Here is a 25,439-nt window from a genome sequence, read left to right on the forward strand (position 1 = left end):
GACCGGGTGCACCACATCCTAACCGAAAATTTGGGTATGACGAAGGTCTCAGCAAGGCGGGTACCGCGTCTACTGACCGCTGAGCAAAAATGTGTTCGCACTTTGATGTCAAAGGAATGTTTGGACTTCTACCAGAAAAACCCACAGGATTTCTTGCGTCGGTTTGTGACTACTGATGAAACGTGGATTGACTATACACTCTTGAAACAAAAGAACATCAAAACAATGGAAATATCACAGTTTGTCACAACCGAAGAAGGCAAAGACAGTTCCATCAGTGGGGAAAGTGATGCCTCGGTTTTTTGGGATGCTAAAGGAATCATCTATATTGACTACCTAGAAAGAGGAAAGACCATCAATGCTGTCTATTACTGTGAACTTTTGGAAAAACTGAAGAAAGAAATCGAAGAAAAGAGGCCACACTTGAAGAAGAAAAAGGTTCTGTTCCACCACAATAATGCACCTGCACATTCTGCCAGAATCACTGAACAAAAGATAAACGAAATTCGCTTCCAATTAGTTCCACATCCACTGTACTCACCTGATTTGCCCCCAGTGACTTCCACTTTTTTCCAAACCTAAAAAAATTCTTGGCTGGAAAGAGTTTCTACTCAAATGACGAAGTCATCTCTGAAGTGAACAAGTATTTTGCGCACCTTGACAAATCGACCTATTGTGATGGCATAAAAAAGCTAGAGCAAGCTAGAGTGGAATAAGTGCATTGCTAACAAAGGAAACTACATTGAAAAATAAAAAAAGTTTTAACATTATTTTGTTTGTTGTTCTATTTGAGGCCGCGAACTTTTCGAACAGCCCTCGTATACTAAGATGTTTAGCTTAGAATAAAGGCTGTTCTATAAACTAATGTAGATTTTATAATTTACTTAGTTAAATGGAATTATAATTTTAGAAAAATCTTTCACCATTTTTTTAATCATCTATATAACTTACTATTTAGAATGTCTCCATCTTTAACTGGTCTTAAATCAGGGATACCATGACATATAACTTCATTGACTGAACTGGAATAAGAAGAGAAAAAGGAAACAAAAATTTTAATAAATTTATAGTTATTCTAATTGAAATTCCATTTAACTTCCAATTTTTGAAAATTATCATTCTGTGTAATAATTAATATAACACAGAATGCTAATATAATTAATATAATTTATAGAAATTGTTGTACAGAGTATAACAGTCGCATTAAATAATGCTATTAGAAAAAGTATTATTGCTAAAACTATTCTAAGTTATTTTTAAAAAATGACATGTAAAATCTTAAAATATAATAAAATTTGTTTAAGATATTCTTATGATCATCATAAATTTTTAATTTGTTTGTATATACAATGAAACATTTTTTCATTATTGAATTACATTTTATTGATTTTGTTAATTAAAAAAAAAGAAAATAAATATACTCACGTGCAACAGGATTTTGGAAAACCATAATAATTTAATGGGGAAGGATAACATTCTTTATCAATACAAGCCTGAAAATGATACATGAAATATGTTTTACAATAAATATGCATTATCATAGTTTAATAAAAATTATTCTTTTGACTTATAAAATAATTAACAAAATGTAGCATTGTTATAAATATGTATTTTAAAATTATTCTTAAAGATCCTAGTCATACAATACAGGAAAATTTAATGGACGAAAAGAGAAAAACCATCAGTAACTTCAGTAGCAGAATTTAGTAGAACCAATCCTTAAAATTTATTTAAAAAATTAATTTTCGAAAAATACCAAAGTTTATCTTGAATTGAAAATTGAATTGATGTTATCTGTAAAACTGTTGTAGCCTTTCAATGATTCTATAATCATAAGACCATCAACATCTGCTGTTCAGCAGCTAATGGTAATCCTTTTCTATTTAGACGTTTAATTTTGTTGCCAATATGAAATCAACAACAACACAAAATTCTTTGCCAATATGATTTAAAACATGAACAAATCCAGGTTCAGACTTTGTCTTCAGAATATATTTCTAAAAGATTACTCCAATATTGTATTACTCTCCCTTTGTAATTGTCATGGTAAATAATTTTTTGTTCATCTTATTTGTAACATTTATTAAATGAATGGCATCCATTTTTATCTAAACTTTCTGATGAACAAATCAATATGACAACTTCCATTCAAATTAAAACACTGTTTAGATCTGCAATTGAGTCTAGAAAGTAGATCACATAACCAGTTTCTAATTCCTATCTAAACTATGGCAAACAAGAAATCATCATCTCTGCAATGAAATTTTTCTGAATGGTGGTCTAGATTATCCCTAAACTGTTGCCATCTAGATGTTCTCTCTACACTTGGGGGAATATGGTGTACACTATGTACCATATAAATGATGAATACTTTTATTTTATTTTATTTTTTTAAACACACTGAATCTTAAGCAATGGATTTGTCATGTTCAATCTCTTTGCAACTGTGTTGGATTGTAAATGCAATCGTCCTAGAAAGTCTTAAACCTTATGATCTAATGACAAAATATATGTTCCAAATGTTAGTTAACCATGTTTTATTTTGTAATGCTCTATATACACCTGTGAATATGGACCATAAAGTGAATTTAGAATAATATGTTTTTATTTTGTATTATACATTTATACAATTGATTATAATAAAACAGCAATTTAGTCTTTACAATAATTGACTTTCAGACAATTATATATTACATACCTACTACAAGGTATTTCTTTTGATTTAATAGAAGGTTAAATTATGGATTTAAATCCTATTTTGAGCATTGATGTTTGTGATTGCTTTCTAGAAATTATTTCAAGATATTCAGATGCTAATGCTTTTAATATACTTTAAATCCAATCAAAAATTAAAAATGTATTCCTAATGTTTGAACAGCTTGAAAATTATTTCAGAATCCAAATCTTGAGATAAATTAATAAGTTCAAAAACACTCAGATATATTGTGAAATTAGTATTATTATTAAAGTGCAGTTTTTTCAAAGCAGTCAGTCTCAATAAAAGGGTAAATGGTTTATTTTTTGTATTAATTTATGGTAACTGTTGATATTCAAGGCACAGAAGTAACCTTATATCTACTAGACAACTATAATAAACAGTATATAATAAAATCGTATATATTTATCTTCTAATTATTGTAAAATTACAATTACATTACAAATATCCCAAATTACCTCATGTACTAATCTATCAATCTCATCAGTAGTAACTCCAACAGCAACAGCATTAGCGCCTACATCCAATACTTCTCTAGCTAACTGAAATTTTGTAACTACACTGAGTAAAATAAATTATAATATTTAGATCTGTAATAAAATTATAAACTTCTTACTTTACAAGCAACTTTTAAACCTTCTATTTCCTCATCATCTAGTACTTTTATATGAGTAGAACCTTTAACTGCTTGTTCACTTAGAGGATGTCCTAGAATTAATAATAGTTATTAGAATTATTTAAATAAATTTAAAATATTATAAATTGAAATATATTTAACTATTTTATTTTTAATCAGAGAAAACAATAGTTAAAACTGCATAATGTAATGGATGAATTTTGTTATCAGTTATTTTATGCTTTTAAAATTAGCAAGTTAAAATATACTTGTAAAACTGTTTATTGTAATTGGAGATCAAAGTTTTGCTAAACAAAGTTCAAATGCTAATTTCGCTGTACATCTTGTACCACTGATTACATGCCACCCATCTCTCAAAAGTACTGTGGACTGCAAGAACTTATTTTAAGCATATATGAAATGTGGACTGGTGTTTACATTCCATACCACTAATGCAATGTTTTTAGAAGCCAGAGCTTCTAAAATTCAGTACAATAAGTTAAAATTATTTTTTAGCTTATTATACTGAATTATTTTGTAAATTAGTTTTAAAAAACGTAATTTAATATAACTTCAAAACGAACCTGTTACCGGTGTAAATCATCTTACGAGCGTCTGACTAATGTTTTCGAACTTAAAACAATTCTTCTTCAGGTGAAGATGGAATAATTTGAAAGATAGAATAGAATGTTTCAAATCGAACCGCTTCGTCTAATTCCGTCATGGCGGACATGCGCTGTAGTGTCCGGGTGTTGGTTATCGTCTATGCGTGTCTAAAAGGATTTGCCAGGCCGATGAAATGTCGATCTCTTCTTTTTGGTTGATGCAGATAGACGAAGCGGTTCGATTTGAAACATTCTATTCTATCTTTCAAATTATTCCATCTTCACCTGAAGAAGAACTGTTTTAAGTTCGAAAACGTTAGTCAGACGCTCGTAAGAAGATTTACACCGGTAACAGGTTCATTTTGAAGTTATAGTTATAATACCCGGTGTCAGTAAAGAGCAGAGCAGTAATTTAATATCATTCCAAAAATAGAATCTCTGTTCAAAAACCTGATGAAGACTTATTAATCAGGCCAAAAATGTTAGTTTTATTAAAAATTAATTGCTGGAAAGGTACATAAGGTGTTTTCAGTGTCTTTATATACTGTATGGTTTCAGTATGACTATTATTGATTTAAAAATTATGAAAAATCCTTTACATGCCACAGACATTTCATCTGCCATATGCACTGAAATAACTAAAGATGATAACCCTCTTAAAAAACCTCACATTTAGTTCTCTCCCATTTTCTGTATATCAAGCATTCTTTCTATTAAATTTTTTAGCATTTATTATTAGTATGGTGTTAATCAAATGTGTCATGCTTGGCTTATATCATTGGTGGCAAACCTAAGGCATGTAAGGAGAAATCATCTGGCACATAATGTATCGTACAATTTCTGTCTTTTTCAATCATCCTTTCAGTTTATCACCCGATCATCCTTTTTTCAATCAGATTTTTTACATTTATTCTAATTAAACCGTATTTGTTTAATTTCTTTAAATATCATTATTCGAAGTCTAAAACTTTGGCACGCATAAACATCTTTAAAGCTAAGTATGCTTACAATATGGCACTCAGACTCAAAAAGGTTCGCCATCCCTGGCTTATATAATGGTGCATAATGCTATGTAAGACAAAGAACAAGAAATAACTACACAACAATCTACTGTATTTTTGCAGAATGACCGCATGTTGGTCTATCCGTGGGAGACCACGAAATCAGATATTTCTGTACGGTAAATGCCGGAATGCCGGTTTAAGTGAAGTTATAGATCCCTTTCTAAAGGGTGCATTAAAAAAACAAACAAGTTTTTATTCTAAAACTGTGAAACTGTCAGCTCTAGATCATAAACTATGATTATATGTTTAATTTCTTCATTTTGGCTTCTTTCCAACAACAAAAATACTTGTGGAATTCTGAAAGTGCTTTTTTGGGTGTATTTTATTGTTATTTGATTCAAAACTGCAAAAATAAATATATTAAATGTAAGAAACTTGCTGTAAATTATCTCAGCTTAGGCTGATTAACTTTGAATTTGTGTTAAATTTGAGAGGAAGATGTTATTTTTAAGGTTAGGGTAGATGGTCAGTGTAGATCACACTGACTAACTAAACTACTATTATCACTCCCAATGTCAACAAGTCCTTAATTGTTTTATTGTCTTGTAAACCAAAACCCTCTTCCTGATTTTAAGTATATCAGATTACAATGTTATCATTTTATTGTACTGGAAAGAATATTTTCTTTAACCTTTAATTAACAACTAGTTTTGTTAGATTGATTAATTTTATATTTTAGTCACAGTTTTACCAGCATGGTGGTCTCCCCCATTTTTACATGATATGCCAGTCATTCCACGAATATACAGTATTACTGTATTTTGTTTAAGGTGCTGTTTGTTTGTGTACTTGTTTTTAACAGTTTCCTGACTGTAAGACACATGCTCAGTACAGTAGCTTTCTGTACTGTGATGTGTTGTTGTGAAGCTCTAATATTTCTAGACTTTTACAAAATGTATATGGTATGATATCTGTGAAAAAAAATTTTAGGCATGATAAATACTTTATCCATTCTCCACAGTCACTTTATTTCATGAGAAAGATAATATCGGATACAAACTCCCTTAGACTGTAGCATATATTTTAAACATGAGCATCTGCCTAACCTAGAATGCAGACCTTGTTAACCCAGGTAATGGACAAAAGTGGGCATGCTTATATTATGATTTACAACACCAAGTATTTGTAAATCAACCACTCAACAAATGGGCAAATACTGTTTAGCAGTTGCCCACTGTGGATCAGATGTTGCCTGTGGGTTACTCTTTTCTTCATTTTTTCCCATAAACTTTATTGGTGTGGACTGTCCTGAAAGCTTATGCACCCATTGACATTGCTCTATAGTTCATTGAAACTATAGAGCTCTTTCACCTTGAGAAGATTATAACTAGCAGAAAAGTTGTTGTTTTTGATTTTTAATGTAGTTCAAATGGTTCAGTCTCAAATATTCAGTTTCTTCCATTTCCCTTATTTTATACATGTATGATACATAAATTATTAACAAAAATTAAAAAGAATGAGGGAAAAATGGAATGTCTGGGGAATGGAATGAAAAGATGCCTTCTAAATTATATAGGGTTTAAGTAGCATGTTTTCAACCTCAATTTCATAAGTGTGGGTTATACAATGTTTTTATTTTTACTGAAATAACTGATTAAATTAATTATTAGTGACATAAAGACATCCAATAATCTCAAATATTATTAGATTAAATGTGTTTATGTTTCTATTTTTATTTCAGATGTTTTCTGCGGGAGTACACACTAATGCAGATTATACATCACTGCAGGTAATATGCAGAAATTACGGTAATTTAAAAATAATTTACGATCATAATGAGGTCACACAATGTGTAAAATATTACAATATACTTAATTCCTTGCAACATGGATGCTTTGCAAGAAGCACATTCACTTAATTTTGCATAAACAACATCATCAGAAATTTTAAAATGACATCTTGATTTATATTTGATATGAAAAATTACATTTGAAATATTAAATAAAAATTTATTAATCTATAGAAACAAATAATTAAATTTAAAGAAATTGATACATTACTATTATATTTAAATTAGCAATGTTATAAATAATTATTTTCATGATAAAAAACATTAATGTATTGAATATTTCAACAAATCAAATAGATATTTTGGATATATTATGTACTAACAAATTATACATTATATTATAGCTAATGCAATAATAATTTTTATATTTTTTATAAGTACAAAAAATTCTAACCCTCTGGGTGATCAGCATAATCTGGCCGTTCTATGTAATCAGGAACATTTCTCTTTGGAGTCTGCAAAGATAAATTAATTTTTAAATTAAATTATTTTTGTTTAATTAAGCTAACTAAAATCTGAACATCTTTAATTACATGTATTTTACATTCACCAAATCTAATGATATTCATAATTTAAAGGAATTTAACTACAAATATGTGAAGAACTTTTAAAGAACTTCAAAAAAATAACTTAAATACTAATTTTTATTTATTTTTTGATATATCATCATCAACATAATACATATTATCTAATATACAGGGTGGGCCAACGAAAACGAAACGGCAGAGTGTTTGTGTTTGTCCAAGCAAATTGCTTGGATAGGTCAATTTTATTCTCGAGGGGACATCTTATGCAATAAAGTTTTTGCGATTCTGAATATTAACTAAACAAACATTTTTTTTCAAAATAAGTGTTTGTTTAGTTAATACAAAATAAATGAGTTTTTAAAATTTTTTGTTGTCTGTTGTATTCAGAATCACAAAAACTTTATTGCGAAAGATGTCCCTCGAGAATAAAATTGACCTGTCCGAGCGATTTGCTTGGACGAACACGAACACACTGCTGTTTCGTTTTCATTGGCCCACCCTGTATATTTGCTGAATGCATATTTTAATCACTGAACTTGGAAAATCCAGTTTAACAGTCTGACAATGAACTCTTACAAATAATAAATTTAAAATATGAAAACATAATACCAAAAAATTGTCAGAAATTGCTAGGTTTATTAATAAAGAATTTTGGTTCTCTCAGATCATATCATGTAAATTTTTCTATAATTTTCTCAATATTTAGAAATTATCTCATTTTTATAATGCTCTATCTTTTACCACACAAAACATTTAATTATCCATTTGATATTTCATTAATCACACTCTATAACCTTAGGAATCCAGTAAACAACAACAATTTAGAACATGTTCCACGTTCCATAGGTTTTTAAAAATAATTTGTAAATATTGTTTTTTGCATTCCATGTTCGAATTGTACTGGTTTAAAAACCTGAGGAAGACCAGGGTGCAGTCAAAAATGTCAGTTATCCATTAAAGTTTTGTTGTTAATGGACTCCTAAGGTTCTAGAGTGTAATTTATACATTCCAATAATTCTGTAGAAAGTTGTTTTAATTCATTTATTTATTTTTAATAAATTATGATTTTGACACTATCCAGTGTCCCAGTCCTCTATTTCAGTTTTGTTTCTGCAATTATCATCATAAATTATTGACTATCTTTTATCATATACCTATAGTTACATAAATGTATTCACTTCTATTAAAAATCACATAGTCTACAAGCCAGAAGATGAACACAATACTTGCTCATTCAGTAAGCAAGGATTAGATTCCCAAGATTAGTGATGAAATCCATCACTTAGCAATTCAATTTAAAATTCAATCTTACTTATTCAATTCCAATGTAAATTTTCTATAGTATTCTTTGGTTTGAAATAATATTAGTTTTGAGTTATATATAGCTTTTGCTTTTATAATATTTTGTAAACAAAATAAAATAATAGAGACTACTACTATTTCAAAGTGATTGTGAGACAGGCTTAAACATATTTAAAGCACACCATAAAAAAACCAAATAATATAATTACAAACCAATATAATTTCAGACTTTATTATAATTGCATTTAATAATACATATTTTAAAAGTATAATGATAAATTTGCTTAATTGTAAAAGATGATTTCTCATTTTTTTCAAACATACAACAGATGAAACAGTATTTTTATAAAAAATACATAGCCCTACTTAATTGTTGTCATTGTATCCAGCTAAATAAAATGTTTAAAAGTGTTTCATTAATAATTGTGAGACAGAATGTGTTCTAAGTATTATCATCTCTTCATGTTCAGACTAACAGCAGCAGCAACTATATTATTCATTAATACAATATGCACGTATATATTATAAAATTCACAGTAGTAAAAATTTTTTACTACTGTGAAACAGTTATTCAAAAAGATTGATTCAAACAAGTGGTGTGTCACATTAGTGTAATATTCCATTTCCTCCCAAAAAATAACATCCATTTTAATAAAGGCCATAGTGACATAGATGCACTGTTTCAATTCAATGATCAATGTTCAGATGTACTAAGCTCCACAAGGAAAAGTTATTGAGTGTCTTCTCAAGTGAGAAGACTATGCGAGTCATTAGAAATCATTAGCAATGTGGATTACCTCCTGGTAGTGATCCACATGGCTAAAAATCTCATGAGTTATGTAAACTTTTTCTTTTTAAATAAACCTGTGTAATAAAAGTACAAAAAAAATTATTTAGATACACATTTTAAAAATGTATTTATATCATCATTATCATTTGCACCAAGCCTACATAAAATTAATTAATTATGCACAATTTAATTGGAAACCACTTTCATTCAAATAGCAATAATCTAAACAGCATGAAACAATATAAAAAAAATCAATGCTATTGAAGCTAGACAGTGACTGATTAACACTTTCCAGTTTATGAATTAGTCTTGTTCATCAAGCCATTTTTCCTTCAAATGTTGAAGGATGAGTTTCACTGGTTCACAGGTTTTAAATAATATTCTATGGAGTTGAATGGCTTAGATATGTCTACAGTCAATGTAAGAAGTACATTTATTGAAAAAATTATCATCATTTTCACTGCTAAGTGGTACACACTGTTTAATATTTTGATGTTTTGTAACATGGCTGTGTGCAGAAAGTTTTTGATCAATGATGCTTTACATTAAATAAATGATAATACCAGTCAGAAATGCATAGTTCTGCTAAAACCAAGAAAATTAATCGAATTGAAGCTCCATCAATGTAAACCTCATGTTGTTATATCAGTCTTTTGACCAAAGTCTGCTTCAGGTCTTTAAATTAATGATATTCCAAATTGGAATGTGCAGAACTTTTCAAAATATTATTTTGAAAACTTTTTATTACTAGACTCTAAAGGTTGTTATAGTATGTTTGTGATTTGTTCCAGTATAGAGAAGAAGGTAACTTTAATCTGTCTAAAGCCTAGTATGGTGTTCACGCCAAGTTTACTATAAATACGAAATATAACTCACTGTGTACAGCATTATCAAATATTTTTCTTTTCTTTCGAGCGCTTTTGACGAATGTATTTCCGTCGTCAGGTGAATGAACGATTTTTCATAGATATTGAACATGAATGTTCGAAACAAAGGAGAACACATACAAAAATTTAAATTTAACGTTTTTTGGCGACATTCGATACAAATCCACAATTTTTGAATACGTACAATTTAGCGAATGTGCTGTAATACGGCGCATGCATGGTACTGTTTCTCGTCAATAGTGTGAGATGTGACGTAACTCTCCATTTAATCACTTGTATAGGGCAATCCATATGTTGGGCAGTTCCAGCATAGGTGCATTGCACGTTTCCAACATTGTTATGTATAGCGATTCCCATATGAAGAGAAGCTTTCGGTCATTGCAGGTCCTGAGTATTGAAGATTGAGCCCATAAGGGGTTATAATTCATGTCACACACCCTTTTTGCAAGTTCAGTGTTATATCTTCCTTTTGCCACATCGTCCTGGTGTTCGGCGCTCGAAAGAAAAGAAAAATATTTGAAAACGCCGTACACAGTGAATTATATTTCGTATTTTTTAATCTGTCAATTTAAAATGTCTTTTTTAAATTGAAAAAAGGACATTTTATTCTAGTCGTTTACAATATTTTTTTCTTTTTAAATGATTATTCTGTTAATTGTTTTATGTTAACAAAAGTACAAAAAAAAATCAAATCCCGAAACATGATATTAGTTCTTTTTCTAGGATTTTTTGAAAATAATCAAAAAACCCCCAATCAGCATGAGCATTCACAAGGAGTAAGCTTCCCCACTCTAGCTTTCTTCATCTTGAGGCACTAAAAAGGCTTTTTAATCACACTCAGCATTATCAGTTCTAATAACACTCAAAAATGGAAGCAGTCATATGGCAACACACATGTGGGTCAACTCACAAATGAAAAGTTGAGCCTTTCCAAACTCAGACACCCAGAATAGTGAGATGGTTTCTTTCCTCTTCAGAAATTTGGAATTTATTTTTTCATTTTTAATACAAACATCTTTCATTTTATGCAAATGTATGCACTATAATCATAGAAGATTGTCTAGTGTGCTGAAAACTAATCTCAAGTTCTCCAATTGCCCATGCTAAAATTTACCAAACACTCTAAGTAAGTTAATACACTAGATAACCAGTCATAATGAATACAGTTTTAGACACATTTTAGAATTATGCTTAAGTACATTAATACTTCTTAAAGTTATTAAAATATTTAATAAAAAATAGCAAATATTTTAAATATTTTTAAAATTCAATTTATATATGTGTAATTTAAATTAACTGCACATCTGCTATACATAAGATAATACTTACTACTTGAAAAGGCCTTAATTTTCCAGTAAATTCATACCATGGCCAAGGATTATAAATTGATTCATTAGAAACTTGCTGAATATTTTCTGAAACAAAATATTATCATCATAAATAAAGCCATTATTTTCATTACACTATTAAAATTAATGTCAAGATAACAAAAAAAAAAATTAAATACACACAAAAATCCTTCATCATTTTATCAATATTAAATATGTTAGTATCATTTATGTTAATTTGTTATAATTTTTGACTATAAGAGGAGTAGAAGTTATATGCCTATATTGCAAATACTACAATAGAATTTTTTTTATTACTTCTGTATGAAAATAGTAAATTGTAATATTCTTTTCATTTTTGTTTTTTTACAAGTAATATAAAATAATATATGAATTGAAAACATTTTATTAATTATAAATATTTTTAATATTTTTATCAGGGTGTTTTAAGACATTTTAATCTATTTCAATGCTACATGATGCGTATGAAAAATCTTATTACATCATAATGACAAGAACAACATGATGAGAAAAAAGCCTGATGTATCCTGATCAAACACCTAAAAAAATATGTGATTCTGGTTCTGACTTACAATTGTTTTTCTAAAGCAGCAGACTGATATCATTATCTTGTTGACCAACTGGCCATTAAATTTCTACTTTTTGAGAGAATTATACATTTTAAGAGATCAGCATCTACTAGCATCTTTGGAAAATATTATTATTATTATAATAATAACTCTCCCATGGTCGCCACCTGGTCATGGTGGGAGAGCCCAGTAATTTTACTGATCCCTAGAGCAATGCAGGCTGGAATACAAGCTTCTGGTGGGGACACCCATGCCAGTAAGGTCTATAAGGAGAAATGAAGCTAAGAGTGACCACTCTCACATTCTGTGGAGATATTTACCATGGTAGTAACCAGGTCTAAGTGTGACACCGGTTCAGACGTCACCCAGGTTAACAAATAGTTTTCAGACTCTTTTATTGATCCCTATTCAGTTGAAATTTCTTTCTTTGTGAAAATTCATTTTATAAAAGATTAACTATTAGAACACTAAAGCAAAAAATTAAAAACTTTTATCTTGAATTATCCATTTCCTTGCCTTACCTTTTTTTATCTTTCCATTCATTCTTCACTTTCTTGTGTTACATCCACCTTTTTCACCATAATGCTCCTTATAATAGATAACTCTTGCAAATTTATCTATTTCTAATTCTTTATTTAAAATTTGAAAAGATTACATAACATAGGACGACACTATGGGGAGAGATGGGAATAACCAAAGAATAAAAATGAAATGTGAATGAAAAGATTAAAAAAAGACAAGGATTTGCTTGGATATGGCAATGGAACAGAGGAAATCTACCAAAGAGAAGTGACTCTTGAGATGACTTTCTATGGAAATTGGCACCTATCCAGATGTTAAACATGTGAAAAAAACACAGAAAACTCCATTTGGAAAGTCTTTTGGTGATGCACAAACCTAAAACCAAATATCAGTGTTCAGTGGTTTTATCTAGGTTGTGTTTCTTTATGCAACACTGATTGATTGCTATAAAGCAAAGCATTTCTAAATGAAGCATTGTTATGTAGAAACTATTTCTGAATTTTTGCTGCAAGGAGTTGCAACAAAGATAAAGCAGCTTTTACGTCTGCAACACATGTAAAGCAAAATGGATGCTTGCATGTGTAATGGGATATTATACTATAAAAATAAAGTCCAAGTAACTGTTGATAAAAATATTTTGGAAAGATTAAGATGGATTAAATTTTCTAAAATGATCTGAAAGTCATTTAAGAATAGGAAAATACTATATTTTAAATATAATTATCTATATTCTATCTCTTTACTTTGTTCACATTTTCAAAAAGAGAAATGCCCAATTCTTTATATCTTTTATTAAAATATTATAGTTCTTTAACTGAAGCACTACTTTCCACTGTAACAAGATTTAAAGAATAGATTACAGCATCCATGTTTAGCTCAAGCGGAAAGTGTTTCTAAACTATACTGCAGCGATGTGTAACGATAGCTGCTTGTGACATCATTTTCACTACACTCTTGCTACATAAACAAACATGGCCCTATTCAGCCATTGGTGGGCAAAATGACTAAAGATAGGAGTGTATAGTTCAAAATAAAGGTTTTTAATTTTAGTGTTTTAATAAAATGAACCTTTTTTAAAATAAATGTTGATGAGGAAATGAATCAGAACAGAAGAATGACCAAGAAAGGTCATAAAATACATTTGCAAAAGTAAATTTTATATTTTATATTTCTTTATTAATTAAGAAGAAAATTTGAAATTCAATCATTATTGAATATTAACTATTTCATTAGAAAATTTTAAAACAGTTATAAATGACAATAGCCTTATTACAAAACTGAATACAATTCTTTATAAAAGATACAGTTGAAAGAAAAAGTCAAAAAAATAAAAGAAATAGTAACTGTACTTAACTTGTATAACTTCACAGTTAATGTTTAAATAAAAACTACATTTTACAAATTATTAGTGATGTAACGAATATTCGGTTACTACCCAGTATTCGGCCTATTTTTTCACTATTCGGCCGAATACTGAATACCTAAAAACAGGAGTAAGAAATAACAAAAACACAGTAAATTAATCATTTTGGTAACTTTTATTAATGTTGAACATTAAACTATAATTATTAAAGTTAATAAGAAATAGGTTCTAACTCTAGTATTAATTATTTCGTAATTAAATAATATTATAGACTTTATCTAGCCCAATATCTTATGGCATTGATGGCGTGTAGGTTAGAATGTATCAGGCATTAATGTTATTGTTTAGTTAATTATGTTATATTCGTATTCGTGTATATTTTAATATTTTTTACAATATTTTAAAATGATTTATGAAACGTTTTATTGAAACTTATCGTATTTAATGAAAGAATTATTTATCTATTTCTAGAAGATGAGTAACTAATATATAATTTATTTTATATATAAAGCAAAGAATGAGCATTTCTCATATGCAAAAGAAACATTTGAAATCATGTTAATTTTAAAAATATTGACAAAAACAATAGCAACAAAATATCACACAACTTCACAAATAGAAACCCCCCAATAATATATTTGAACTGTTCCACAACTGGAGAGAAACTAGACCATATGTCCCCACTAAAGTAAGTATATCCTTAGGGTACTATCAGTCTACAAATACTTAGTAAAAACAAAATTTTAGTGCTTAATTAAAGAGTTAAAAAAAGATCAACAGCAAATAAAATAACTTATAAGTTATAACTTACATCTAAATACCAACAACTGCCGAATCATGTCGGGCTATTTACGGCTATTACATAAATTATAAACCAATTTGGCACTAGAGGTAGACGTTAGGCTCCATCTCATATTAACTTAACTTTAATAATTATAATTTAATTAATTAATTTAAATAATTTAGACCTACTGGAAGAAAAAATCGTAGTGAAAGCAGGCCAGTAGAGAGCAGGGTGTGCGATCCTTGCCATAATGCGGTTTGCGTGCCAATTTTCATACGTGCATTAATCAAGCTGAATAGTTTGGCCGAATATTCAGTATTCGGCCACACTCCTAGCCAAATATTCGGTATTCGGCTGAGGCCGAATATACTATTCATTACATCACTACAAATTATACAAGTCAGAATAAAAAAACACCTCTTTTTTCCTAAAATTTGTCGAGAAAATATTTTTTTGACTTCTATAAAATGTAAAATGTTACTTTCAGTTTAATACAAATATAAATTTGCTAAAAATCTTTCATTTAAAATCAAGTTAATTTAATAAGCCAAATTTTAAAATAGATTTTCTTTTTGGTATAATTACTAATTGATAATCAAATATTCAGATGTTCAGTATCTGAATTTAAAAAATACCCTTATACATTTCAAATTATTTAAAAGTACTTACTAGCTTTTCTATGAAGTAATTTATGTACATCCCAATTTCCTTTAAAACACTCCTATAAAAAAGTAAACATTTCAAAACTGAATTTCATTTAAAAACTATTGGCTATGAATATTTTTCAAATTTAATGATTTAAAAATAATTTTAGTTATTCCTTTAAAGTACAGAATAAATATAAAAAATTTATTGATAAAAATTTTTAAATTTAATTGATTAATTTGTTAATACAAGGTACTAATGCACTATGGAAAACATCAATTATTCCATTATGACCTACAATTAAAGTGACCAGAGATTTCTAGGCTGCAAAACCAGGACAACAGATTAATACTAGTACAGTGTAACCAACAAAGACTTCACTAAGTCTTTGTTGGTTACAAATTATTTGAAATAAGTAGCATATGCAATTAATAAAACCTGTAGATGTATTTATTGACAGCATTCTTTTTTTACTAAGAAATATATCATCTTATAACACAACCAGTAAGCTAACCTTTTTCATTTGACTTTGATTTTCCTGAAAGTTAGTCTATGCGGAAGCAGACAACTGACAATAAGCATGTAGGGTCAATGGCAAACATTTCATAGAACAAGTGGATTTCTTTTGTAACAGCATATTCCTTCAGCAGCATCTCAAACTTTCTCACAGGACTTGTCATTAAAGTTACACTTAACTATCAGCATGCCTTCTAACAAGTGTAACTTGAGTTACCTTGAACAATGACACTGACCCACACACACACTCCAAGAAACATATCTACAATCACAATTGAAATGTTATATCACAAACGTCTATATTAATTAATAACGTATAATAAATTTCACTGCTGATTTCTAATCTTGCTGTAGTGATATTGTGTATCTAAAAAAAAATTACTCTTACCATACAATTATTAATAGATGAGTGATTATTTATTGTGAGATCGTCACAATGCCGAGTTGTAATTTTTAATTTATTTTATTTAAAATATATGCTCTCCAGCTCAAATTAGTAGTATCATGCCCCTGTACATCATACGTTTCCTTTAACACTAAAGCCATGCTGATCATCTATTAACTGCTTTCAGGGAAAACTTTTGAATTGAAATAAAATGACTTCCGGTGCAAACCAAAAGTTCATATATAGTCAATTGGGGCTTCTTGCTCATAGAAGTTTCTACATCTGGTCTCGGATTTCATCTATCTAATTTCCTTCTTGAGATTAAGGAGACAGATGGATGACAGTGGGAATTTATAGGTCTACAATTTTTTTCAAATTGCAACCCAACAAGATAATCAGATCTGTTACATTATGAATTATAGATATACAGAACTATCATATACACACCAAACACTCATATAACTTGTGCTACAGCTCTCTCTTACAACAGGTATACTGTTTTTTTTATTCAAAGAATATGGAAATCCTACAGATTAATTATTTTGAATAAATTTTCCAGAAGTTTCTAGAGACAACTTATTAAACACACAAAAAATAATGTTCAAGATATAATCTTTTTCACTGTTATATTGTGTACTTCTGTTTTAATTTTCAGCACATTTTCCTTTATTTAAAGATGCTAAATTTTTAACTTTTATCATCAAATAGTTGTAACTTTTATTTTTATAATTCTTCATGAAAAATATTTATTGAGACATGGGTAAACTACTTATAGAGATGATATCAAGACAAAATAACCTTAATGTAGTTTAATAAAACTTAATATACAACTAATCAAACATCTTTACTACACCCAATACATGTAAAGCTACCACCAACCAAAGCCAAATATAATCGGGCAAGAAATGGCTATAATATTAATAATTAATAGACAATTTGGCATTAGAGGTAGATGTTAGGTGCCATCTCTTAATAAATTTAATAATTACAATTAATTAAATAATTTAAATAATAATTTAGAATTACTGGAAGAAAAGAATCAGCCCAAAGCGGGACTCAAACCCGCAACTTCTGCTATCCGTGCAGACACGTTACCAGTTACGCTACCCGGACCTTCGGCTCGATCTCCTCTTCCAGCATATATAAGCTATAATCGTGGATGGTAGCGTAACTGGTAATGTGTCTGCACGGATAGCAGAAGTTGCGGGTTTGAGTCCTGCTTTGGGCCGATTCTTTTCTTCCAGTAATTCTAAATTATTATTTAAATTATTTAATTAATTGTAATTATTAAATTTATTAAGAGATGGCATCTAACATCTACCTCTAATGCCAAATTTTCTATTAATTATTAATATTATAGCCATTTCTCGCCCGATTATATTCGGCTTTGGTTGGTGGGTAGCTTTAATATACAACAATAAACGTAATAAAGCTAATTCAAAAACAATGTGAAATATTATGTGAATTAATTCTGAAAATAGTAATCACTTAACATTAATATATTGTCTCAAAATAAATTTTCAGAAAATACATCAACAATTTTTTTTATATTGCTATAATTACTTTGAATAAAAACATGTTAAACCTCAATATAGTACAAACTTAAATAACACCATTCTCATAAAGCATCACTGAATATTTGTGAATCTTTTTCCATAAATTTCACATAAATATTATGTACAAAACCCTCAGTAGCTATGAATTACTACAAGTACTGTACTACTGCATTGCAAATGACATTTTTATCATTAAATTACAAGATTTTCAAATTTCAAGTGTAATGAAGTCTACAACTCATGTTTAGACCTTATTACTATGTCTAATTATTATTGTTTGAGATACTCAATTTAAAATACGTTCAATTTAGTAATACTTTCAGATCTACTATATTGAAGTGCAACTGTCAAAATAAATTGAACCGTGAGATAATTTAGATAAAACTGTACTAACATGAACGATATGTGAATCTGACATTAAAGACAAGTATATTATCTCTGTAAAGTAATTTAATGATCAGAAAAACTAATTTAATTATTATTTGGAACCAGAAGAAAACAAATCAAACTAATTTGCATTCTTCACACAATGTGAAGAATGCAAATTAATGTTGTGTTGTATATGTCATCTGATGTATTGTAGTAACAGAAAAATCAGATAGTACACAATAAAACTTTCATACAATACATTCCTTTATAAGAAATCAAACATGTATGAAAGTTTAATTAAGTACTACCTGATTTTTAAATTTCTTTAAAATAAAATTTTACAAACTTGGTTTTAAAAAAAATTAAAAATGTATCAATTAAAATTTTAATTTAAAAAATGAGATATTGCAAACTTGGCAGCATGCATAATATTCTTATGAAATTGCAAATCAGCAGGGAATTCACTGAGTGTATAAACATGAAACCAAGTCCCGTGAAGTAAAACCATGTTTGTCCAAAAGTGGGTTTTTGTATGATATATGTTAGCCTATGGATTTTGGCCTATCTGTTCTTTCAATTTTTCCACCACTTATAACTATGGTTAATTGTCAATTAAGGATCAAATTATTGCATCTTCAAGCTTCTAAAGTATTTAATAAGTGAAATTTTCAAGAAAAAAAAAATATGCACACTCACATAGTGTGACAATAAAATTCTTGGAATGATGAAATAATAAAAGTAATGTTATAAACTTTTATTGTATAGTTTCATCAATGTAATCTCTCCTTGACTTACAGTTGAAAAAGTTTCTTTTGGGATTGAATTCCAAAATTCCTTAGTCTTTCAAGTTTAATTTTAGTTTAGAAAACAGAAAGAAGTCTGCTTCAATCTGGGTCAGATCTAGTAAATAGAGAGATGTCAAATCATCATGATCCACTTTCCCACCCCAAAAAAATTGCACTATAAATACAAAAAGTGCATTAACATGCAAAATAAGTAAATTAGGATTCAGGACAACAAATGTAAATCCATAACATCAAGGTAAAATATTCCATTCACTATTTGATCCTCTGAAACAAATTTTTCATGAATCACAGCATTATCATGAAAAAAACCACAGCATTTTAAGTACAAAAGTAGTTTTGTACTGAACTTTCAGATTTTTCAACTCAACCAGATCATACTGTATATGAAGCACAATGAATCATCCACTGTTACAATTTCAAAAAATTTTTTGTCTGAATCCACCACAACAAACTATTGAGACATGCTGTTTTTCATCTGCCATCATAAAGTGTAAAGCTTGCAAAAACTTTTCATTTGCCCAAATCTTAAGAAACAGTGAGACAAATTTTGACTATTAATTTTTGTTAACTGAGTATTCAAACTCCTCAACAAAATACAATCCACAGATTCACATGTACACAATGTGCATAAGAAAGCAACTTTTGTCATTACCATCCAATGATTTTCTATCTTATCACGGAACTCCTTGCCATGCTGGACCTGTGCAGCCAATTACCGAAGAAGAGATCGAAAGTGCACTAAAGAGAATGAAGCCTGGCAGGGCATACAGACTAGATGACATCACTGCAGATCTTTGGAGGGCAAAAGGTTGGAGGCCATTGACTTGGCTTGCTGCTTTCTTCAACCTGATCATAGAGGAGAAGAGGATGCCCACCAACAGAGTATTATAGTGCCTGTCTGTCAACAGAAAGGCACTCTGCGAGTACTCAAACTACCGCCCGATCCGACTTCCTTCGCACACTATGAAGTTGTTTGAGCGTGTCTTAGATTGCCGGATCCACGACCTCATCCAGCTCACTGAAAACCAGGCCAGCTTTGTCAAGGGATGCGGCACAATAAATGCTGTACTCACTGCTCGACTCCTCATTGAGAGGCATTATGAGAAGAGGATCCCACTGCACATCACCTTTCTTGATCTTGAGAAGGCATTCAACCATGTGACACATGAGCTTATCTGGCCTGCTCTTTGCCAACATCATGTTCCTGAGGAACTTATCAGTTGGGTGCAATTGCTGTACTGCAATCCAACAAGCCGTGTCTGTGGTGTTGCTGGGACCTCAAAACCATTCTGTGTCTCCGTCGGTGTTCACCAGGGCTCCACTCTCTCCCCGTTTCTCTTCATTATTGTCATGGATGCCATCACACGTGACATGTACTGTATGCATTACTGTATGCTGACGATGTGCTCCTTGCCTCCACTGACAAGATCAACCTGCAGCAGCTCGTCCAGATGTGGTGTAATCACCTTGCACAACATGGCCTCCGACTGAACCCGAGGAAAACAGAGCACTTAACAACAGACACAACTGAGCAAGGCACAATCATTGTCGATGGCATTGGCCTTCCCAAAACTGAGCACTTTAAATATCTTGGATCTGTGATCTCCGCTGACAGTGACTTATACCATGAGGGAGTCGCACGCATCAATGCCGCCTGGCTGAAGTGGCGCTCAATAACAAGTTGCAACTGACGCATCAAGGACCAACTCAAGTCAAAGATTTATCAAACCGTCATCTAGCCTGGTGCACTGTACAGGGCTGAGTGTGGGCCAACTACGAAGGTCGTTGACCACCGACTTGCTACTGTGGAGACTAGGATATTGCATTGGATGAGTGGCCTTACCACACTCAATTGAGTACCCAATGTTGACATCAGAGCCCGGTATGGTGTTGCTGAAATCAGTGAAAAAGCGTGCGAATGTTGCCTGCGCCTCTATGGCCATGTACTTTGTGCTGACACCAATTCCATCATCCACATGGGCCTACATTTGGAGGTACCTGGGTCCCGCCCGAGGAAGCATCGGCTGGACACACTACACCAAGACCTGCAAGCCATGGGCCTACACCCAGACCAGGCCCATGATCGGGCCAAATGGAAATTCAAAATAAAATCCAGATGTGCCGACTCCACTGTTAAGCGGGACTAAGGCCAAAGAGGAAGTAAGTTATATATTAAAAGCAAAATGTTCCATCATAAACAACATAAATTTAAAAACTGATTTACAAATGATTTGATTTTAATTTTATTTAATTAATTTTGATTTTATTTTTAATTTTAGTTTTGGTGTAAAGGCCAGAGGCCAGTTTTAATTATTATTTTTAGTTTTAATTTATTTAGTATAAATTTAGTTTTAGTTTTTATAATTATTGTTAATAATTTTTATTTATTTATTATTTATTTAACTTTGCTTGCATTGTTTTGAACCCTCAGTTACAGTTTTTTTAATTAATTGAAACTCTTTTTTCCTTTTGAGACGTAAGAGTTGTGTTGTTTTGCACAAAAGATAATAAAACTTGTGTTATGGCAATGCGACACTTGGGCAATCTGCCTAGGTGAAAATGCATTCCAGGAGGTCTTTTTAAAGGTAAATGGCCCCTATTCAGGTGTTCCAGACGTGGAGAAAACCCAGAAAACTCCACATGGCCAGCTGTCCTGGCAAGGTGCAAACCCATAACCGAACTCCCAGTATTCTGGGAACAGAACCGCTTGGCCACTGGTAGGCCCCTGGCTCTTCTAAAATTCTTGATTTTTTGCAATGAAGTCATCTAGTGTCATTTGTCACCTTTCTTTAAGCAAATGTCAGTAGCAGGAGATTGCATCCAAAATGCCTTGTCTCGTTTTTGCACTCCTTTCAAAATCTGATCATTCACTACAATTTGATCAATGATTTCGGTTATCATTACCAAACTTTTACTAAGAAATTCTGTAGCAAGTTCTTTGGGTTCTTTGTTTTCAGAATCGCTATTTTCCAGTTCTACATGAATTCCTTGTTCTTCCAGTTCTTGAAGGTTGTCATTGGTAAGACTCTCACCAGAAACCTGCAGTAACTCAATATCCTGCTCATCTACATCTCCTAGCCTTGCTATATTGATTAGACAATTTGCTCAATGATAGGCTCTTCTCGTTAAGAATCCTTGGATACCTCTAACCATATCTTCTTCCACACGCTGTTCATGATTTATCAGTTAATTTTTGCCAAATGAAGTCGATATTGCCTATGGCATCCATAATGTTATATTTTTTCCAAAATTGCACCAAACAAACATAGATTTAGGGGAAGTAAAGCACTGCTACAAATTGCCACCTTTTGCTGATTAGTTTGTGTTTGGGAATAATGGTATTATATACGAATCAATGAAATGCCGCGATAATTTGAATTGATGTAAATTTTGACACTTTTTTTTAGGCTTTGAGCAGACAGCATTAATTAAGGAAGTGCTAAACAAGGTCTTACTGTATAAACAAGTTAACATTGATTGAACTATTGGGTTACCTAGTTTTATAATAATTATAGCATTATAATTAACTTAATTATATTAATCTTTTATGTTATGTTGTTTAATATACTTACTTGATTATTGTATTATTTAATACATTATTTTTCTTTTTATTCTTAAATTTCTTTATGTGAAAATATAAATATTTTGAAGTCATTGAACAATACTTATTGGAGTTTTTTTAAAATTATTATTCTATTCCTTATACATTAATTTATTCTAACACTTGATGAAAATTAACTTATTATCTAATGATGATCAGAAGGTATTAATTATTATTTTACGCAATTTTGTGAATTGTTTTAAATTAATTAACACTTTAAAATGATCACAGTTTTATTTTACATGCCTAATGATATAAAATTTAAATGTAAAATTATTGATAGTTTTGTATATAAAAAAAGGTTTACTAAATAATCAAACATACAAGGTATATTTAATACTGTATATGTGAATTACTACAACTTCATTATAAATTATTTATCACTTCTCCATATTTATTTTATATATATTACACACTTAACATTATAAAGCAATAAGAAATGCATTATATTAAATTGAAATATAAATTTACAGATTTACAAAATTTTATCAATATTCAAATTTCAATTTCATTCTTCCAATAAAGTATATACAATGTTTCCTGATTAAAAAGTTTCAGGAAACAGGAATAACCTAATATCCTTCCTAATACAGAAAACAAATGTAACTGTAAAAAATAAAGAAGCTTCAGAAGGTGTTTGGAAGAGGCTAAAGTGAAAAATGATACAATTTTTAGCCAGAAGAAAATAATAAATAATTTGCATTACTTAATGTAGAAAATATTTCTGTATATACAATCAGTTATGAACTTTGTGCTTAATAGACATGACCTATAATTTTAGTATGTGGCATTTATAGCCTGTTTTTACATTATTTTATTGTTATTTTTATGCAATATTTTTTATTTAATGATTTGAGGTTTAATGTTAAATTTCCTTTCTAATAGATACTTGAAGATTATATGACTAAAAATTTGAATGAATTATGCAGATCATATTTTTAGAATTTTGAAGATATATGTACTGTACAAGCTTCTAACATTAGATATAAAATTCAAATTAAAATTCATAATATACAACTGTTGGAAACAGCAATATATAATGTTCATAACATAAATTTTTTTCTTATTATATTAATCTTTATGTTAAGTAATTTATCAAACACACATTTTAGTTGGAACTATATGTTATAGTCTGCTGGAGATACAGTAAATGATGGATAGAAATTTTATAAGTGCTGTTCCACTTGTTTACCATTTTAACATAAAACTTTGCATTTCACATCCTACATAGAAGTTTACCCAGTGTATTTTTCATGCTTAGAAATTCTCATTTGTGTCATGTACATGATGGTTAATGTATCAAGTTCATTTTCAATTACAAAGTTCAAAAAACATCAATGAGAGAATCAAACTTACATTGATCTGAAAATAGTATGAATTAAAAATACAAATCATTGACAAGTAAGACCAATGTGTTTAAATATTATTTAGTACATTCATTGATGAGTGCAACAAAAAATTAAATGAAATGAATCAGAATGAATCAAGACTGTCAAAGATATGTTGTAATCAAGTGTAATCTAAGATGTCTCATCCAAAGAAAATGAAAGTTAAAATTTCAATTTTTCTTTATAAATTTTTGAGACATTTAACTTATTTATATTATAATTATTAAAACAATTATAATTTAAATATAATTAAACATATTTGCAAATTAAATTAATTATAACTTACAAAAATTGGTAAAAATGTATTCCAATTCAAAACACGTAATATATAGAAAATTTTAAATGTTTATCTAACCATTTAACCATTCGTCTGAAAAATGTTTAAAGGTGTAAAAATAGATAAAATAAATTTTGGAAAGAGGAACGATTCTAAAATAGGTAAGTCACGTGGTCGAAACTGATGAATTTCTATACAATGAAATTGATTCATTTATCGATTTTAAATTTTATATAATCAACTGGAATAAATTAATGCCAAATATAATTTATATTTTATAAAACCGATATAAAAATATGACATTTTAAATATTTTCTTTTTCAATGTTACGTACTTGGGAACAAAAGTAAGATCCTTCTATACCGAGTTTAATGCACGTAGGGCATCGAAGACGAGCAGTATTTTCACACTTTGGTGTTTCACAGAATTTTTCCTCCGTGCAAACTGACATTTTAACAATTTACTTAAAAATTTACAAAATGCCTATCACGCTAACGAAGAAACCTAAACTCTAATTTCCAAAATGGCCAGAAGAGGGAGATAAAATTGAAAAATTAAATATAAAAAATTATATATAAACTTTTTAAATTAATCAATAATTACATATTTATAATATCAGTTAAATATATTTTATTTTATAGGTCATTAAAAGTTATATACATTAATAAACTTTAAGAAAAAGTTCACAATAAATATTTCATTTTAATATGCATTCCTAGATTAAACAACTCTTTTATTAATTAATTTTAGGAAAATTTAAGTTCATAAACGAAAAAAAAAAAATCAAATTCAATAGAATGGAGTTGTGATATAAAATTGCAGATGTCTCGACAGCCATGTCCGTCGGATCTGGGTTCGTATCTCTGATTCAAATCCTCAGAAATGTTGACGCATCGGGTTTCGTTTTTCACACCTGACATTCTTTATTGTGAGCCTGGCCTAATTCTTAGGGCACGAAAACAAGTCATTTTAAAAAAACATTCTACACTATCTAGTCCAGAAAATTCTATATA

General features: G+C 29.6%; 1 protein-coding gene across 1 annotated transcript in view; it reads right to left on the reverse strand.

The window, feature by feature from the left end:
• LOC136985718 (methionine aminopeptidase 1) overlaps window positions 1-24,954 on the reverse strand; it is a 39,260-nt gene extending 14,306 nt beyond the window's left edge. The window contains exons 1-8 of the mRNA XM_067283061.1: window positions 24,761-24,954; window positions 15,553-15,604; window positions 11,626-11,711; window positions 7,185-7,245; window positions 3,333-3,424; window positions 3,175-3,258; window positions 1,426-1,493; window positions 952-1,022 (exon numbers count right to left, since the gene is read on the reverse strand). Coding sequence (XP_067139162.1) covers window positions 952-1,022; window positions 1,426-1,493; window positions 3,175-3,258; window positions 3,333-3,424; window positions 7,185-7,245; window positions 11,626-11,711; window positions 15,553-15,604; window positions 24,761-24,877 — 631 coding nt within the window. The 5' untranslated portion in view covers window positions 24,878-24,954. The remainder of the gene's footprint in view (window positions 1-951; window positions 1,023-1,425; window positions 1,494-3,174; window positions 3,259-3,332; window positions 3,425-7,184; window positions 7,246-11,625; window positions 11,712-15,552; window positions 15,605-24,760) is intronic.
• Between the last annotated feature and the right edge of the window lie 485 nt (window positions 24,955-25,439).

This window comes from Centruroides vittatus, unplaced genomic scaffold (genome assembly GCF_030686945.1).
Source record: "Centruroides vittatus isolate TY-2023 unplaced genomic scaffold, ASM3068694v2 contig_975, whole genome shotgun sequence".
In the NCBI taxonomy this organism is placed as follows: Eukaryota; Metazoa; Arthropoda; class Arachnida; order Scorpiones; family Buthidae; genus Centruroides; species Centruroides vittatus.